We start from the raw sequence: 19,018 nt of genomic DNA, 5'->3' as shown, positions 1-19,018 counted from the left end.
AAGCTCTTGACCATATTTATATAGAGTCATGTTTAGAACTCCAAACACTTGGCTTAAGTGCGAACTTTTTGGTTGCGTGGATTTTGAGGTCTACAGAAAGTACAGTGAACATATTACCAATGGTGCTTCATGGGAATGAAGATTATCGATCTGGCATATGCTTGATTAGGTCAATAGACACCAACAGCTATGGCACAGTTCGGTAGGAGACACTTTTGATACCCAGTAAGCCCCATGCCACCCTGGCAAAAATAATAGGGCTAATTACCCAGTGGTAACCCCTTGTGAGAGTTTGAGGGGATAAGTTGATACAGAGAACATTCAAAGAAATCCTGTTGTTCCAACGACTGCAGCAACAGTTAGTAGCCTTGGTTTTCTCTTGTTGAAAATTTTTTTTTTTAAATCAAGACTTTTTGTAATGGTGGATATTGGACAACTTGAACTGAACATAAGTCTGTTTCTGTTACATGAGTATAGCCTTAGAAATCTAGCAGGATTGTCTTGGCAATGCGGGCTCTTTTTTGGTTCCATATGAACTTTAAAGCCATTTTTTCCAATTCTGTGAAGAAAGTCATTGGTAGCTTGATGGGGATGGCATTGAATCTATAAATCACCTTGGGCAGTATGGCCATTTTCACGATATTGATTCTTCCTATCCATGAGCATGGTATGTTCTTCCATTTGTTTGTGTCCTCTTTGATTTCACTGAGCAGTGGTTTGTAGTTCTCCTTGAAGAGGTCCTTTACATCCCTTGTAAGCTGGATTCCTAGGTATTTGATTCTCTTTGAAGCAATTGTGAATGGAAGTTGATTCCTGATTTGGCTCTCTGCTTGTCTGTTACTGGTGTATAAGAATGCTTGTGATTTTTGCACATTAATTTTGTATCCTGAGACTTTGCTGAAGTTGCTTATCAGCTTAAGCAGATTTTGGGCTGAGACAATGGGGTTTTCTAAATATACAATCATGTCATCTGCAAACAGGGACAATTTGACTTCTTCTTTTCCTAACTGGATACCCTTGATTTCTTTCTCTTGCCTGATTGCCCTAGCCAGAACTTCCAACACTATGTTGAATAGGAGTGGTGAGAGAGGGCATCCCTGTCTTGTGCCAGTTTTCAAAGGGAATTTTTCCAGTTTTTGCCCATTCAGTATGATATTAGCTGTGGGTTTGTCATAAATAGCTCTTATTATTTTGAGGTACGTTCCATCAATACCAAATTTATTGAGCGTTTTTAGCATAAAGGGCTGTTGAATTTTGTCAAAAGCCTTTTCTGCATCTATTGAGATAATCATGTGGTTCTTGTCTTTGGTTCTGTTTATATGCTGGATTACGTTTATTGATTTGCGAATGTTGAACCAGCCTTGCATCCCAGGGATGAAGCCCACTTGATCATGGTGGATAAGCTTTTTGATGTGCTGCTGAATCCGGTTTGCCAGTATTTTATTGAGGATTTTTGCATCGATGTTCATCAGGGATATTGGTCTAAAATTCTCTCTTTTTGTTGTGTCTCTGCCAGGCTTTGGTATCAGGATGATGTTGGCCTCATAAAAAGAGTTAGGGAGGATTCCCTCTTTTTCTATTGATTGAAATAGTTTCAGAAGGAATGGTACCAGCTCCACCTTGTACCTCTGGTAGAATTCAGCTGTGAATCCATCTGGTCCTGGACTTTTTTTGGTGGGTAGGCTATTAATTGTTGCCTCAATTTCAGAGCCTGCTATTGGTCTATTCAGGGATTCAACTTCTTCCTGGTTTAGTCTTGGAAGAGTGTAAGTGTCCAGGAAATTATCCATTTCTTCTAGATTTTCTAGTTGATTTGCGTAGAGGTGTTTATAGTATTCTCTGATGGACAAAGCTGGAGGCGTCACGCTACCTGACTTCAAACTATACTACAAGGCTACAGTAACCAAAACAGCATGGTACTGGTACCACAACAGAGATATAGACCAATGGAACAGAACAGAGTCCTCAGAAATAATACCACACATCTACAGCCATCTGATCTTTGACAAACCTGAGAGAAACAAGAAATGGGGAAAGGATTCCCTATTTAATAAATGGTGCTGGGAAAATTGGCTAGCCATAAGTAGAAAGCTGAAACTGGATCCTTTCCTTACCCCTTATACGAAAATTAATTCAAGATGGATTAGAGACTTAAATGTTAGACCTAATACCATAAAAACCCTAGAAGAAAATCTAGGTAGTACCATTCAGGACATAGGCATGGGCAAGGACTTCATGTCTAAAACACCAAAAGCAACGGCAGCAAAAGCAAAAATTGACACATGGGATCTAATTAAACTAAAGAGCTTTTGCACAGCCAAGAAACTACCATCAGAGTGAACAGGCAACCTACAGAATGGGAAAAAATTTTTGCAACCTACTCATCTGACAAAGGGCTAATATCCAGAATCTACCAAGAACTCAAACAAATATACAAGAAAAAAGCAAACAACCCCATCAAAAAGTGGGGAAAGGATATGAACAGACATTTCTCAAAAGAAGACATCCATACAGCCAACAGACACATGAAAAAATGCTCATCATCACTGGCCATCAGAGAAATGCAAATCAAAACCACAATGAGATACCATCTCACACCAGTTAGAATGGCAATCATTAAGAAGTCAGGAAACAACAGGTGTTGGAGAGGATGTGGAGAAATAGGAACACTTTTACACTGTTGGTGGGATTGTAAACTAGTTCAACCATTATGGAAAACAGTATGGCGATTCCTCAAGGATCTAGAACTAGATGTACCATATGACCCAGCCATCCCACTACTGGGTATATACCCAAAGGATTATAAATTACTCTACTACAAAGACACATGCACACGTTGTTTATTGCGGCACTATTCACAATAGCAAAGACTTGGAATCAACCCAAATGTCCATCTGTGACAGACTGGATTAAGAAAATGTGGCACATATACACCATGGAATACTATGCAGCCATCAAAAAGGATGAGTTTGCGTCCTTTGTAGGGACATGGATGCAGCTGGAAACCATCATTCTTAGCAAACTATCACAAGAAGAGAAAACCAAACACCGCATGTTCTCACTCATAGGTGGGAACTGAACAATGAGATCACTTGGACTCGGGAAGGGGAACATCACACACTGGGGCCTATCATGGGGAGGGGGGAGGAGGGAGGGATTGCATTGGGGAGTTATACATGATATAAACGTCATGCACATGTACCCTAGAACTTAAAGTATAATAAAAAATAAAAAATAAAAAAAATAAAATAAAATAAAAAAAAAAAGAAATCTAGCAGGAGACAGGTAATATCAGAACTGGTTAAAGAGAAGATAGTTTTTGTTCAGGAATTAACTCTAATTCTGTGGTTTATCCTGCTGTAATATAATTTCATAACAAATTCTAAGCATCTTCAGTGGTCCAGTCATGAGTAATCAAGACTTCATACTGCAATGTCAAATGTTTGTTCCACTGCATATACAGGCTCTTAGGTTATTGCCAAGCATGACAAATGCTTTTGTTTGTGCAAGTCACGGCATTCTCTAGCTACACGATTGTATGGTCAAGAGAAGGTTATTTATTTATTTATTTATTTATTTACTTAGAGACAGAGCCTTGCTCCATGGCCCAGGCTGGAGTGCAGTGGCGCGATCTCGGCTCACTGCAACCTCCACCTCCTGGGTTCAAGCAATTCTCCTGCCTCAGCCTCCAGGGTAGCTGGGATTACAGGCACGTGCTACCACACCTGGCTAATTTTTGTATTTTTAGTACAGACGGGGTTTCGCCATGTTGGTCAGGCTGGTCTCAAACTCCTGACCTCGTGATCCACCCGCCTCGGCCTCCCAAAGTGCTGAGATTACAGGCATGAGCCACGGCTTCTGGTCAAGAAGGTTATTTTTTTAAATTGATCACAATAACTGGAGCTGTCATTACCAAAGAGCATCTTTGTTTCTCCATTAGATTAACAGAAGAGTACAGATTCATCCAAGCTGATAACCTTCTTGACTAGCTGAAATCATAAGCTGAGTGATAATGAAGTGTTATCATTCTTTAGAAGAAACTTTTTATTTTATTATTATTTTTTTTTGAGACAGGATATTGCTCTGTCATCCAGGCTGAAATGCATTAGTGTGATCATGGCTCAGTGAAGCTTTGAACTCATGAGCTCAAGAGATCCTCGCACCTTAGCTTCCGGAGTAGTTAGGACTCCAGGCCCACACCACCACATCTAGCTAATTTTAAAATTTTTTCGTAGAGACAATGGTTTTGCTATGTCACCCAGGCTGGTCTCCAACTCCTGGCCTCAAGGGATCCTCCTGCCTCAGCCTCTAGGCATGAGCCCCCATGCCTGGCCAATTTTTGACTTTTGCAGTGTGATTGAACTTACAAATATTTGCAAACCAGATCAGATAAGAATGTAGGTAATGATACCATGCAAATTAAAACATGATACAAGAATAATTTATTTATAATGAGACTATCTCAATGTCTTTATTTTCTATACTTTATGACATGATGATCTTTCTACCACATTATGGCCCTCAGTATTTAGAAAGAGCCCACATTCTCTGACATATGTTTTCACTTTATGCCTAATTTTATTCACTTTACTTGTAGATACGCAGATAATCTCCTGCTTATGACCTTTTTGAGAAGAGGAAAAATGTATTTGAGTACAAATTCGGATTTTTCAAAGCCCTGTGGTCCTTCTTTCCTGCATGGTCTCTGTTGGTTTACCCATGTTGTTGGCTGAAGCTGGTTGATTTAAACTTTCAGGACACATCTTCTGTGTGTGCTTTTCCATCTCTCCACTTTTGCCCTGCCTTGTTACTGTCTGTTCCTATCTCAAGCAGCTGAAAACCCTTGTATAATTCCCCTCTCCAAACTTCACCTCTGTGGGTTCAGTCTTTCCCCCTAGAACATACAACACACTCTCACCAGGGTTTCACAAACTGGAGGGGCTTTTACATTTTGTGCTTTTTTCTGATAATCTGAGTAATTTAAAGACAAGCTTTTCTTTTTTGATATATATTTATGTATTTCAATGTTATATAGCAGTTTGGGTTTTCAACCTCGTTGGAGAAACAAGATCATCTTCTTTCACACAGGAGAGAGACTGGATTTCTTTGACTCTGCAGTGCTCTGCATGTTAAAATAATGGCCTTTTTCTTTGAAATTCTTCCCGAGGAAAATGACACATTTTGGATTTTTTTCCAACTTTATTGAGATATAATTAACAAACAAAACGTCTATGTTTCAGTTGTACATATTAATTTTATGCACATCTACATTGTGAAATAATTACTACAATCAAGCTAATTGACATATTCATCATCTCACTTAGTTACCTTTGTGTATGCAGGTGTGGGGTAAGAACACTTGAGATCTACTCTCTCAATACATTTCAAGTATGTAGTACAATATTGCTAACTGTAGTCAGCCTGCTGTACATCAGATCCCCAGAATGTATTCCTCTTGTAACTGAAACTCTGCACCTTTTGACCAACATCTGCCCATTCCCACTCCCTCTGCCCACCAGCCACTGGCAACTCCTGTTCTACTCTTCGCTTCTACAAATTTGACTTTTTAGGCTCCACATATAAATTAGATCATACGGTATTCACCTATCTGTGTCTGGTTTATTTTACTTAGCATAATGTCCTCCAGGCTCATTCATGTGGACACAAATAACACAATTTCCTACTTTTTACGGCTGAATAATATTCCATTCTCTTTCTCTCTCTCTCCCCCCACAACCCCCACCCACCTTGTGTGTGTGTGTGTGTGTGTGTGCGCGCGTGCGCGCGTGCGTGTGCATAAATCACATTCATTCATCCATCAATGAACACTTGGGTTGTTTTTATATCTTGGCTTGTAAATAGTGATATAATGAACATGGAAGTACAACTATCTCTTCAACACATTGATTTCATTTCCTTTGGATATATATACCCAGAAGTGGGATTGCTGAATCATATGGTAGTTCTATTTTTAATTTTTTTAAGGCACTTCCATACTGTTTTGCATAATGAGTATACCAATTTCCATCCCACCAACAGTATACAAGGGTTACCTTTTCTCCACATTCTTGCCTACACTTATCTTTACATATTTCTGTTTGTTTTAAGATTAACAAATTTTAAAAAATATGGTATCTGGCTATGTTGCCCAGGCTGGTCTCAAACTCCTGGGCTCAAGCAGTCCTCCTGCCTCAGCCTCCCGAGTAGCTGGGATTACAGGCGTGTACCACTTTGTGCAACACTAGCCGCTTATCTTTTTTATAATAGCCATCCTAACAGCTGTAAAGTGATATCTCATTGTTGTTTTGATTTACATTTCTCTGATGATTAATGATGTTGAACATCTTTTCATATGCCTGTTGGCCATGTGTATGTCTTCTTTGGAAAAAAAAATGTCTATTCAAGACTTTTGCCAACTTTTAAATTCAGTTATTTGTTTTCTTGCTATTAAGTTCCTTTGTTGTGCAAAAGCTTCCTGGTTTTTGGTTTGATGTGGTTCCAGTTATTTATTTTTGCTTGTGCTTTTGATGCATATGTAAAAAGTCATTGTCAAGATCAATGTCAAAGAGATTTTTTCTTGTTTTCTTCTAGGAATTTTATGGTTATAACTCTTATGTTTAAGTCTTTTATCTATTTCAAGGTAATATTTGGGTATGGTGTAAGATAAGTGTCCAATTTAATTATTTTGCATGTGAATATCTAGTTTTCCCCGCACCATTCATTGAAGGGACTACAGTGTCCTTTCCTTATTATGTACACCTGGCAAACTTATCAATGATTAGTTGGCTGTATATGTACGGGTTTATTCTTGAAAAATACACACAGACTTTGACCCAGAAATTCCTCCTCTGGGTATATATCCTTAAAGATATATTCACACATATGGATAATAACTTAAATACAAGATTACTATTGCACATTATTTTAAATATCAAATTGCCCATCAAATGAAACAGGCTAAACAGCCTATGGCCCATGCACCCAATGAAACACTATTCAATCATAAATGAATGAGGAAGATTATCTCAAAGCATCAGAAAAACTTCCAAGATAAATGTTTAAGTGAAAGAAGGAAGATGGAGAGCACAGTTTATAGTAAGCTACCATTAGGAATGTGGAGAGATAAATATACATATAAAATGCTACATATATAATACAATGTCACATGTTGTGCATGCATATCACATCTTTGCAAGGAAATAGTATAAATGATAGCGTAGATGCTAGGAGGGAGGGGAACCAATAGCTAGAAGGCAAATGCAGGGTGGAAAGGCCATATTTGCTGTGTACCATTTTGTAACTTTCAAATTTTGGACCAATAGGTAAAAAAGTAGAAACTTGGGGGTTTCTTGGGATAGATCTAGACTCTCAGAAAATAGATAGTAAATTGAAAAATAACACTTACAAATTCACCCAGAAATCAGCATAAGTAAAAAGAGAAAAGGGCAAAAACAAATATGAAGGAGCAGTTGAACTATACGGGAAGTAAAGGGGAGATACAAGTGTCAATAGGTGGACCATTCTAAGAAAATTGGGGCAGTGGCAGAGATGCAGTATTTGAAGACCTGATGGCTGAAAAATAGTCCAGAACTGAACAAACACACAAGTGTCCAAACTGAAAAGACTCTCTGAGTTATAAGTGAGGAAAAACAAAAACTAGTATCAAACCTGGATACACTAAAATACAACTGGAAAATATGGATAAACAGAAAATCTTAAAAACTACCAGAGAAATTGCCAAAAACAAAAGAGAAATGAAGATCAGACAGAATTCTCATCAGCAACAATCAATCCATGAGGCCATGGAGTAGTATCTCCAAAGTGCTGACAGTGAAATAACCGTCATCCTAGAATTTATGCCCCAAATAAACCAGCTCATCCTTCCACCTAACTATTCTGTTTCTAGGTGTATGTTTAGAAAAACCTTGTGATGTGTATATAACAACATGCAATGAGCATTATTCTTTGCCCCAAAAAACTGAAAACAGCATAAGTATGCATCTGTAGAAGGATGGGCAAATGAACTGTGAGGTATATATAATGAAATACCATAGAGCAATTAAACTGAGTGGAGTTAATATCTCAAGATGGATAATATTGTAAGAAAACCAAGAGTGGTATAACATTTAGTCTACATTTTAAGCATGAAAACAATATTATTTGTAGATACACATTTACATAGTAAAGTATCAAAAATAATGAGAATAGAGTACATCAATTTTCAGGCTGTAGTTATCTGTGGAAAATAAAAGAGAGGGCTGAGCTTCAGGATACCTGGGGGTCTACCATTATATTTCTGATATTTTCTTTATTAGAAAAGCACTGAAGCAAACACAGCAAAACATTCAGATTGGCTACAGAAAAGTGGTAGGTACATGGGAGGAGGGGTCTTTGTATTATTCAGTGGGTTTGACATATGGTACAATTAGGCCCTTGAAGCAGAGAGGCGGATGCGTGTCCATGCCCTGGCTGGACATGGTGGCCATCTGCATTATGAGGTGTCACGGAGGATGATGCAACAGAAGACTCAGAAGCTTTACAAAATTCTTTCTTCAAGAAGAAACACCCGTGGAGGAAGAAGACATTAAACAAAACAAATTTAAAAACTGTATGTATAGCTTCATGTTTTTAATAAAATAGGAATGAGGACAAATGTTGCTCTTCATCCTACCAGCTGTTTGTTCTTTGGTAAGGGATCATGAGTGGAAAAGCAAAGGCAAGTCGGGCTGCCATGTTTTTTAGAGGTTGCTCTGAAGATGCCAGCAGTAGCACCAGTGGCAATACTTTGTTATCAGAGGATGAAAACCCTGATGCGAATGGGTAGGTAAACATGGCAGAATGGTGTGCCTGAACTTGTAGGTTGTATGTGTTACATCTGTCACTTGTGTCCTGTTCACCTGTTACCTGTTACCTGACAGACAGTGTTTTCCTCCTTTATAGAGAAAATCATTTCGAAACAGTTTCCTTTGAAGGTTTCTCTTGATCACAGTACTTACACTTGATCACAATACTTCTATGTCAACAGTATCTGGATTAATAACAGCAGACTGGGGACAAGGATTAAGAAAGGAGAGCTACCCTGTTTAAAAGAATGAGCCACAGCAGCAGGAACTTAAAACCTTCCAGATAATTCACTTTTTTTTTTTTTTTTTTGTCATTGGTCTAGCTTGTATAGTCTTGGTAGTATGCAGAGCTTAGCACCAGGCTCAGGACTCTGGGCACAGAGTGGCATTTATTACATTCTTGGGTGATAATTGACTAAAGACTCTGGTAGAGGATTCACATTTTGAGTGAATCACCCTGCTTCCTCTAGTGAGAACATATGTGGGGATTATTATAGCAGGGAATCCAAAGACCCTAAACCTATTTACAAATGCCCTGCCCATGCACTGCCTGCTGGAAAAACAAAAACTTTATTAGAAAAGCACTGAAGCAAACACAGCAAAACATCCAGATTTGCCATAGAAAAGTGGTAAGTATATGGGGTGGGGAGCTTTGTATTATTCAGTGGGTTTGACATATGATACAATTAGGCCCTTGAAGCAGAGAGGCAGATGCGTGTCCATGCCCTGGCTGGGTGTGGTGGCCATCTGCATTATGAATGGTGATGAAATAACCTTCCTATTGGTAACAATGAAGCACTTGCACAGAAACAAAACTGCCAATAAAAATAAAAGGAATGCTACAAAGTTATTAGTATAAGTAGAGCAGCATTTCAAAATCACAGTAATAACAAAATATGCTTGCCCCAAATGGCAGAATCCCACTGGCTGGGCGAAGGCACCGAAGGAATTTTGCAATGCAGAACCTGGCAGCAAGTTTTCTAGTAGAAAAAAAAAAAAAATAACACTGGAATTAATCTTTGGTAAATATGGTAATGTGATAATTTTCATTTAATGCAGCCCACCAGAAGAGCTCTTATAGATCATAATTGACCTATGAACAACTTTTTTATACAGTGGACCCCCTACCGCTCTCCACATCTCCAATAATAGTTAAAAGGAAGAGGTTTCAGAATACACTTCCTGGAGGGAAGAGAGTTAAGAAAATTCTCTTCTTAGTTGCTTTCCACACTGTCTCACACTCTTGGATGGCTAATAGGCATGACTGCTTTATGTAGGGGAGATAAGCTACTTAAAGATTATGTTCTGGGAGAATTAGGTGGCCCACTCTAGTGAATACAGTTAACAAATGATCCATCTTAATGTGATTTTTCTTATGTTTTAAGTAGAAATTTTTAGTTTGCCAACTTGTAATACTTTATCCAGAAGTTTACAACTTTCACCTTAGTTTAATGTGATCATTTTAGCTTCCCTCCCCATCCACCCTTTAGGGCTTTTTAAAAGGTTGGATGTGAAAAGGTTATCATTACAACCACTTTGTAAAACTGAGCAAAATCTACTGCAACGGATTATGCATGTATCCTATGACCCAGCAACGCCTCGCCTGAGAATATACTTAAATGAAATACATATTTGTCTTCATCAAAAACCATGTACAAGAATGTTCATAGCTGCATTGCTTGTAGTAATATTTATAACTCCATTGTTTATCATAGCCCCAAACACCCATCAATGTTAGGATGGATAACCACATGGTATATTCACACAATGAAATACTATACAGTTATAAGAATGAATGAACCACAGCTATACACAACAGCACAGTTGACTCTCACAGACATAAGGCTGGGAACAGGAGGCAGACAGATAGGGCCCATACCCACATGGGTCCATTTATAGATGGTTCAAACCCAGCAAACCCACTTAATGGGGATAGAGCTCAGGAGAGCAGGTACCTTCAGAGGTGGGAGGTATAGGGTTGATGAGGGTACAAGATGGGCTTCTAATGGGCTTGGCGTATTTATCTGCTCGGGCTGCAACAATAAATACCACAGACTTGGTGGCTGAAACAATAGAAATTTATTTTCTCGCAGTTTTGGAGGCTAGGAAGTCCAAGATTCCAGCTAATTTGGTCTCTGGTGAGGGCTTTCTTCCTGGTTTGCTTTCTCACTGTGTCCCCATGTGACCTTTCTTCTGACTGCACAAAGAGGGAAAAGGTTCTAGTCTCTCTTCCACCTCTTCTAAGGACAACAATCCTGCTAGTTTAGAGTCCCACTGATAACCTCTTTTACCCTTAATCAGCAATTAAAGACCCTATCTCTAAATACAGTAACAATGAGGGTAGGGCTTCAACAAACGAAAGTGCATGTGGTGTGTGTTTGTGTTGGGAGGTGGAGTGCAATTCAGTCCATGGAACTGAGTGTGCTCAATTTCCAGTCCTGGGTGAGGTTTCATGGATGTGTTCTTTCTGTGAAGCATTACTGGGCTGTACAATTATACAGAAAAGAGCATAAATCGTATTTGTATAGCATACTATACTTCAACACAGAGTAGGAAAAAAGGTCATGATGATTTCAAAGAATTTTATCAGATATTTGTTAATTGTCATAGTTTTTTATCTTAATACCGAATTTCCATAAAATTAGAGCCTGATTTTTCTTTTTTTTCTTTTTTCGTAGCTAATTCTACATTTGAGACCTCTAGAAAACTGCCTTTGTTTTTTTCTTATAAGCATTTTAAGAATATAAATACACATATACTAGCATAAGCATTGCATATGTGAAAGTGAGAGGTATGACTAAATCTATGTGCTCACATATATGCTGGTAAGTGTGTATCATCATGAAAATGATCTCTCGATTTAAAAAATAGTGGATTGGAAATTAAAGTAATTCATAGACTCAACCTAGATTAAGCAAGAATGAGAATAAGTAAGTTTGTTGACTTGGGAGTAGTGGCTAAAGTCCAAGTTAAATGCATGATGTTGTTAAATTCTTTTTCTAATCATTGTTTTTATTCTTTTAGGGTAACTCGATCACGGAAGATTATTCTAAGTACAATGTTTACATTGATTTTTCTTCTTGTAGGTAAGTCTTCCTAAGTAATGATCCTTAAAAACCATTTCTCTGTCTGTCTGCCTGGTGAGAGAGATCTCAACAGAATGACTCATATTTGTAAATAAATGCCACGGAAAGTGCTGGAGGTGACCTGCACATTATCAAAGCTTTTTTGTTTGTTTTTTATTTCTGGTTGTAAAGGTAATATTGGCTTTTAAATAGAAAATTTAGAAAGGATTTTTTTCTTTTAGAATTGTGGTTTGCTTTTTGCAAATTTTGCAGTCATATATGTTGCTTTAAAGTTAAGGATTTCTAATATGTTTATTGCAAACACATTATACATTTTACCTTTTCTAAATTTAAGTGACTGCATTTGGGAGGTTTTGACAACCAGAAACTCTTGCTCATCACACAGTTCCCCCCAAAATTATTGCAGAATGTGCAGTGTGTAGTTTCATATTGGGAAATATCACAATCCACAACCCCCAGCACACTGGAAAATTGTTCTTTAATACATTGACAACTTAAGGCATGGATCTCCCATGAAAATCAAAGTTTCAACCCAGTTATTGTTATAAAAAAGATCATATAGCATGTGATCTTTCTTATCTGACTTCTTTCACTTAGCATAATGTTTTTAAGGTTCATCCATATCCTAGCATGTTCTTCATTCCTTTTTGTAGCTAAATAATATTTCGTTGTATGTATATACCACATTTTGTTTATCCATTTACCTACTCATGGACATTTAGAGTGCTTTTATGTTTTGGCTACTGCGAATAGTGATGCTGTGCATAAGTGTGTATGTGTGCTTATTGGAACATCTGTTCTCAATTCTTTCAAGTATATACCTAGGAATGAGATTTCTGGGGAGGAACCACCAGACTGTTTTCCTCAATGGCTGCACTATTTTACGTTCCCACAAGCAGTGTAGGAGGAGTGCTATAGTTTGGATATCTGTCCTCCCAAATCTCATGTTGAAATTTGACACCCAATGTTGCAGGTGGGGGCCTAATGGAAGGCATTTGGGTCATGGGGACAGATTCCTCATGAATCACTTGGTTCCATCCTTGCCGTAATGAGTTGTCACTCTATTAGTTCTTGTGGGAGCTAATTGTTAAAAAGAACCTGACTTCTCCCAACTCTCTCTTGCTCCCTCTCTCACCATGTGGTCTCTGCACATGCTGGCTCCTTTTTGCTTTCCACTATGAGTGGAAGCAGCCAGAGACCCTCACCAGCTGTAGATGCTGGTGCCATGCTTCTTGTACAGCCTATAGAACTGTGAGCCAAATAAACCTCTTTGCTTTATAAATTGCCCAACCTCAGATATTCCTTTACAGCAACACAAATGGATTCAAACAAGAAGTCCAGTTTCTCTAGATTTCCACTAACATTTTCTTTCCTTTTTTTTTTTTTATTACAGCCATCCTGGTAGATGAAAAGTCATGTTTCATCATGGTTTGATTTCTCTAATGACTAATGATGTCAAGCATCTTTTTATGTGCTTATTGACCGTTTGTATGTGTTCCTTGGAGAAATGTCCATTAAAGTCTTTTGCTCATTTTGGATTAAGTTGTTTGTCCTTTCGTTGTTGAGTTGGAAGAGTTTTTTGTGTATTCTAGATACCAAACCCTTCTCAGATCTATCACTTGAAAATATATCTTTCGGGCCGGGCGCGGTGGCTCAAGCCTGTAATCCCAGCACTTTGGGAGGCCGAGACGGGCGGATCACGAGGTCAGGAGATCGAGACCATCCTGGCTAACACGGTGAAACCCCGTCTCTACTAAAAAAAAAATACAAAAAACTAGCCGGGCGAGGTGGCGGGCGCCTGTGGTCCCAGCTACTCGGGAGGCTGAGGCAGGAGAATGGCGTGAACCCGGAAGGCGGAGCTTGCAGTGAGCTGAGATCCGGCCACTGCACTCCAGACCGGGCGACAGAGCAAGACTCTGTCTCAAAAAAAAAAAAAAAAAAAAAAAAAAAGAAAATATATCTTTCATTCTGGGTTGTCTTTGCACTTTCTTTATACTGTCCTTTGATACACAAAGGTTTCTAATTTTAAGGGTGTCATATCGAAGAACCCATTGCTAAATCTTTTTTAAAGAGTTTTGTGGTTTTAGCTCTTCTAATAATTAGGTAATTGACCCATTTTGAGTTCAGTTTTGTATATGATGCAAGGGATCCAACTTCATTTTTTGGCATGTGGAAAGCCTGTTGTCCCAGGACCATTTGCTAAAAATATTACTCTTTCCCTATAGGGATCTTTGAATGCCTTGTCCTCCTTTCCAAAAACTGAACTGGCTATAGTTGAGTGAGTTTATTTCTGGATATGCTAGCCCATTAGTCTATATGTCTATCATTATCCAGTATCATGCTGTTGGGATTTTGATAAAGATTACTTGGAATCTATGGACAGCTTTAGGTAGTTTTGCCATCTTAGCAATAGTAAATCTTCCAATTCATGAACACAAGTTGTCCTTCCATTTATGTAGGTTTTCTTTATTTCTTTCAGCCATGTTTTATAAATTTCAGTTTTGATTCTAAAGTAAATCTCTTGTAAGCAGCATATAGTTGAATCATGTTTTTAAATTCATTCTGCCAGCCTCTGCCTTTTGATTGGAAAGTTTAATCGATTTTCATTTACATTAATTACTAATAAGGAATGACTTACTTCTGCCATTTTTCTATTTTTTAGAAAATCTATACCTTATATCTTTTTTGTTCTTCATTTCCTTCTTTACTGCCTTCTTTTGTGTTTAATTGCCTTGTTGTAGTGTACTGTTTTGATTCTGTTCTGTTTCATTTTGTATATTTTTTTAGATATTTTCTTAGTGGTTACCATGGGGATTTCAACTAAGACCCTACATTTATAACAATATAGTTTAAATTTATACCAAATTAACTTTAATAGAATACAAATACTCTGCTCCTATTCAGCTCTGCTCCTCTTTTTTTTTCCTCCTTATGATCTGTATTCACTGGGATTTACTCCTCTTTATGTTGTTAGAAATTACATCTTTACACATTGGGTACCCATAAACATGGATGTATAATTATGCTTTATAAATTTGTCTTTTAAATTATGTAGGAAATAAAAAAAGAAGTTACAAACCCAAAACAATAATACTGGTTTCATATTTACCTCTCTATTACCTTTACTGGAGATTTTGATTGCTCCATGTGGCATTGAGTTACTCTCTATATCCTTTCACTACAGCCTGAAGGAATCCCTTTAGCATTTCCTGAAGGGTTGGTCTAGTGGTAGAGACACCATGAGCTTTTATTTATCTTAGAATATGTTAGATTTTTCTTCAGTTGGGAGAATAGTTTTCTCATATATAGAATTTTTTTTCTTTTGGCACTTTAAATATGTCATCCCACTCTCTTCTGGCCTCCATGGTTTCTGAAGAAAAAATCAGGTGATAATCCAATGAAGACTTCCTTCTATATGACAAGGCATTGCTCTCTTTCTGCTTTCAAGATTCTCTCTTTTTGTCTTTCAACAGTTTGATTATAATAGGTTTCAGCATGAGTCTTTTTAAGTTTGTCTTACTTGAAATTTGTTGAGCTTCTTGGATGTGTAGATTCATGGCTTTTTATCAAATTTAGAACTTTTTCAGCTATTATTTATTTAAATATTATTTTTCTTATTTAGAATTCATAAATTTTTAAATTTTTGTGGGTACATAGTATATATACTTATGGGGTACATGAGATGTTTTGATACAGGCATGCAATGTGAAATAATCATATCATGAAGAATGGGGTATCCATCCCCTCAAGCATTTATCCTTTGTGTTGCAAACAATCCAATTACAATCTTTTAGTTATTTTAAAATGTACAATTAAGTAATTTTTTACTGTCGTCACCTATTGTGCTGTCAAATAGTAGTCTTATTTATTCTTTCTATTTTTCGTACCTATTAACCATCCTCACCTCCTCCATCTTCAACACTACCCTCCCCAGCTTCTAGTAATCATCATTTTACTCTCTATGTTCATGAGTTTAATTGTTTTAAATTTTAGTTCCCACAAATAAGTGAGAACATGTGATATTTGTCTTTCTGTGAATGACTTATTTCACTGAACATAATGATCTCCAATTCCATCCATGTTGTTGCAAATAACATTATCTCATTCTTTTATATGGCTGAGTAGTACACCATTATGAATATGTACATTTTCTTTATCCATTTATCTGCTGATGGACACTTAGGTTGCTTCCAAATCTTAGCTATTGTGAACAATGCTGCAACAAAAGGGAGTGCAGATATCTCTTTGGTATACTGATTTCCTTTATTTTGGGTATATTCCCAACAGTGGGACAGCTGGATCATATGTTAGCTCTGTTTATCATTTTTTGAAGATTCTCCAGACTATTCTGTACAGTGGTTGTACTAATTTACATTCCCACCAACAGTGTATGAGGGCTCTCTTCTCTCCACATCCTCTCCAGCATTTGTTATTGCCTGTCTTTTGGATATAAGCCATTTTAACCGAGGTGAGATAACATCCCATCGTAGTTTTGATTTTCATTTCTCTGACAATCAATGAAACAGGCACCTTTTCATATGCCTGCTTGCCATTTGTGTGTCTTCTTTTGAGAGATGTTTATTTGAATCTTTGGCCCATTTTTTAAAATCAGATTATTTAGTTTTTTTTCCCTATAGAGTTGTTTGAGCTCCGTATACTCCGTATATGTTCTTCTTATTAATCCCTTGTCAGACGGGTAGTTTGTAAATATTTTCTCCCATTCTGTGGGTTGCCTTTTCACTTTGTTGATTGTATCCTTTGCTGTCAGAAGCTTTTTAGCTGTGATCTCATTTGTCCATTTTTGTTTTTGTTGCCTGTGCTTGTGGGGTACTGCTCAAGAAATTTTTGCCCACACCAATAACCTGGAGATTTTCCCCCTTATAGTTGTTTCTTATAGTTGTTTCATAGTCTAAAGTCTTAGATTTAAGCCTTTAATCCATTTTGATTTGATTTTTATATATGGCAGGAGACAGGGTTCTAGTTCCATTCTTCTGCATATGAATATCTAGTTTTCCCAGCACCATTTATTGAAGAGATCATGTTTTCCCCAGTGTATGTTCTTGGCACATTTGTTGAAAATGAGTTTTCTGTGGGGGTTCTCTATTCTGTTTCACCAGCCTATCTCTCTCTTTTTAGGGCAGTACCATGCTGTTTTCGTTACTAAGCTCTGTAGTATAATTTGAAGTCAGGTAATGTGATTCCTCCAATTTTCTTCTTTTTGCTTAGAATAGCTTCGACTATTTGGGGTCTTTTGTGGTTCCGTATAAATTGTAGGTTGTTTTTTCTATTTCTGTGAAGAGTGTCATTGATATTTTGATAGGGATTGCATTGAATATGTAGATTGCTGTGGATAGTATGGACATTTAGCAATATTGATCTTCTAATTCATGAACATGAGTTAGCTACTTTTTGTGTCCTCTTCAATTTCTTTCGTCAATGTTTTGTAGTTTTCATTGCAGAGATCTTTCACTTCTTTGGTTAATTCCTAGATATTTGATTTTATTTGTGGCTATCATAAATGAGATTACTTTATTAATTTTTCAGATTGTTCACTGTTGACATATAGAAATGCTACTGATTTTTGTACATTGACTTTGTATCCTGCAACACTGCTGAATTTGTTTATCAGTTCTAATAGTTTTTCTGTGGAGTCTTTAGGTTTTTTCCTAATATAAGATCATATCATCAGCAAGCAAGAATAATTTAACTTCTTTCATTGCAGTTTGGATGCCCTTTATTTCTTTCTTTTGTCTGGTTGCTCTAGCTAGGACTTCCAGTACTATGTTGCATAGCAGGGTGAAAGTGAGAAACCTTGTTGTGTTCCAGGTCTTTGAGGAAAGGCTTTCAGTTTGTTCCCATTCAGTGTGACACCCGCTATGAATCTGTCTGTCATTTATAGCTTTTATTACATTGAGGTATGTTCCTTCTATACCCAGTTTTTTTGTGGTTTTTGTCATGGAGAGATGTTGAATTTTATCCAAATGCTTTTTCAGCATCAGTTGAAAACCATTATATGGTTTTTATCCTTCATTCTATTGATATGGTGTATCACACTGATTGATTTGCATATGTTGAACCATTCTGCATCCCAGGGATAAATCCCACTTGGTCATGATGGATGATCTTTCTAATGTACTATGGAATTCAGTTTGCTGGTATTTTGTTAAGGGCTTTTGCATCAATATTCATCAGAGATATTGGCCTGTAGTTTTCTTTTCTTTTCTTCTTCTTCTTTTTTTTTTTTTTTTTTTTTTTTGATGTGTCTTTGTCTGGTTTTCATATCAGGGTAATACTGGCATTGTAGAATGAGTTTAGAAGTATTCCCTCCTCCTCTCTTTTTCAGAATAGTTTGCATAAGATTGGTATTAGCTTTTCTTTAAGTGTGTGATAGAATTCGGCAGTGAAGCCGTGGGGTCCTGGGCTTTTCTTTACTGGGAGATTTTTTATTATGGCTTCGATCTCATTACTTTTTATTGGTCTGTTCAGGTTTTGAATTTCTTTCTGGTTCAATCTTGGTAGATTGTATGTATCTAGTAATTTGTCTGTTTCTTCTAGATTTTCCAATTTATTGGCATACAGTTGTTCATAGTAGCTAGTAATCATCCTTTAAATTCGTGCAGTACCAGTTTTAATGTCTCCTTTATTATTTCTAATTTCATTTGTATCTTCTCTTTTTTTTTTCTTAATCTGGTTAAAAGTTTGCCAATTTCATTTAATTTTTCTAAAAACCTTTGTCCCATTGATCTTTTGTATTGTTTACTTCATTTCAATTTTTTTTTATTTTTTTTTTTTGAGACGGAGTCTCGTTCTGTCGCCTGGGCTGGAGTGCAGTGGCCAGATCTCAGCTCACTGCAATCTCCGCCTCCCGGGTTCCCGCCATTCTCCTGCCTCAGCCTCCCGAGTAGCTGGGACTACAGGCGCCCGCCACCTTGCCCGGCTAGTTTTTTTTGTATTTTTAGTAGAGACGGGGTTTCACCGTGTTAGCCAGGATGGTCTCGATCTCCTGACCTCGTGATCCGCCCGTCTCGGCCTCCCAAAGTGCTGGGATTACAGGCTGGAGCCACCGCGCCCGGCCAATTTTATTTATTT

General features: G+C 37.4%; 1 protein-coding gene across 3 annotated transcripts in view; it reads left to right on the top strand.

Annotated features, from left to right (window-relative positions):
• Positions 1–19,018, top strand: part of SUN3 (Sad1 and UNC84 domain containing 3) — a 101,010-nt gene that overhangs the window by 43,731 nt on the left and 38,261 nt on the right. The window contains exons 1-3 of one of the 3 annotated variants that reach the window (XM_033194218.1): positions 8,310–8,608; positions 8,693–8,820; positions 11,868–11,929. In XM_033194218.1, the coding sequence (XP_033050109.1) occupies positions 8,699–8,820; positions 11,868–11,929 (184 nt within the window). In that variant the 5' untranslated portion in view covers positions 8,310–8,608; positions 8,693–8,698. Of the gene's footprint in view, positions 1–8,308; positions 8,821–11,867; positions 11,930–19,018 lie in introns of those variants that run through there. The other 2 variants (XM_033194217.1, XM_033194216.1) reach the window with 2 other exon arrangements.

Source organism: Trachypithecus francoisi, unplaced genomic scaffold (assembly GCF_009764315.1).
Source record: "Trachypithecus francoisi isolate TF-2019V2 unplaced genomic scaffold, Tfra_2.0 Lachesis_group4, whole genome shotgun sequence".
Lineage (NCBI taxonomy): Eukaryota > Metazoa > Chordata > Mammalia > Primates > Cercopithecidae > Trachypithecus > Trachypithecus francoisi.
The sequence above is the reverse complement of the archived record's forward strand: the minus strand, read 5'-3'. Positions and strand labels throughout refer to the sequence as shown.